Genomic DNA, 1,409 nt, shown 5'->3' on the forward strand with positions numbered 1-1,409 from the left:
GCTAACTTCACTGTTGCTCCATTTTCCTGAACTTGCTTCTGCCACAGAAAACCTAGACACCACGTATTTCACACAGTGATCAGCTCCATCATCCTTGACAAGCTACCCAGGTTCATGCTGACAAATGTTTGGACGGAAGATCTGGACTCTGAAAGCATCGTGACTTTTTCCTGACAGAAAAGACATATTTTATGTCCAGAAATTTCTGTACTTACATTGTTAAAGTAAACTAATGCTAATGAAAGACATCAATCAGTCACATGTGACTGAATTCATTCTTTTTGGTTTCTCAAATATCCATGAATTTCAGACCATCCTGTTTGTGATTTTCCTTGTGATATACCTAGTAGCCTTGATAGGAAACTCCCTCTTAGTGTTGGTCTCCTCACTGGACCCTGCCCTTCAAACCCCCATGTACTTTTTCCTCAGGAGTCTGTCCCTTATGGATATCGGCTACACCACTGTCATCATCCCCAAAATGCTCACCAATTTCCTGTCGAAGAATCAAAGTATTTCCTTTGGTGGGTGTGCAGCCCAGATGTATTTCTCCTTTTTTTTTGGACCCTCAGAGTGCTGGATCCTGACAACGATGGCTTATGACAGACAAGCCGCCATCTGTGACCCGCTCCGCTATTCACTCATTATGAACCGGGGGCGCTGTCTTCTGCTGGCCTTGGCTTCCTGGCTATCAGGGATTCCCGTTGCAACAGTACAGACTACAATGATGTTTACATTGCCCTTCTGTGGGCCTAATGTAATTAACCATTTCTTCTGTGATGGACCTCCTCTCTTAGAGCTGGTATGCACAGACACTTTTGCATTTGAGGTGTATGGTGTTACGGCGACTGTGACTTTTCTGATGTTCCCCTTTGGAATAATCATTGTATCTTATGTCCAAATTCTTGTCACCATTGTGAAGATGTCCTCTGCCGAGGGCCGGCACAAAGCCTTCTCCACCTGCTCGTCCCACCTTATTGTGGTCTCACTGTTCTTCGGGGCTGCAAGTTTGACCTATTTCCGAGTCAAATCCTCCTACTCTCCTGAGATTAAGAAGCTGCTTTCTCTCTCCTATACTGTCTTCACTCCCATGCTAAATCCCCTGATCTACAGTCTGAGGAATCAAGAGGTTAAAGGTGCCCTGAAGAGAATTTTGGGTCAAAAAGATATTTTGCCATGATCTGGGAGTTTCTGATTTGTGAAGGTGACTTTTTTGTAGAGGTATCACCACTGTAGAGATGTAGTCACTCTTACGTAGCATATTCCCATCTTTATTATTCGCTTAGAGCTCACTGTGTGCAGGGAATATTCTAGGTTCCTTGAAAGGACCATGGAAGAGTAAATCTGTTCTCAGAGTTACAATGCCCAAAACCAGTACAAACTTAGAATAGAGAAGGCTAGCAAGAGATAAA

At 43.7% G+C, this 1,409-nt stretch overlaps 1 protein-coding gene across 1 annotated transcript; it reads left to right on the top strand.

The window, feature by feature from the left end:
• The first annotated feature begins 238 nt into the window (after positions 1-238).
• Positions 239-1,177, top strand: LOC119944024 (olfactory receptor 10A7-like). Its single transcript, XM_038765252.1, has one exon. The coding sequence runs from the start codon at positions 239-241 to the stop codon at positions 1,175-1,177; it is 939 nt and encodes a 312-aa protein (XP_038621180.1).
• Positions 1,178-1,409: the final 232 nt, after the last annotated feature.

This window comes from Tachyglossus aculeatus, chromosome 22 (genome assembly GCF_015852505.1).
Source record: "Tachyglossus aculeatus isolate mTacAcu1 chromosome 22, mTacAcu1.pri, whole genome shotgun sequence".
Lineage (NCBI taxonomy): Eukaryota > Metazoa > Chordata > Mammalia > Monotremata > Tachyglossidae > Tachyglossus > Tachyglossus aculeatus.

What these genes read in the sequence shown, in the direction of transcription:
- LOC119944024 (XM_038765252.1), top strand. Translation starts at nt 239, where the DNA reads ATGAAAGACATCAATCAGTCACATGTGACTGAATTCATTCTTTTTGGT.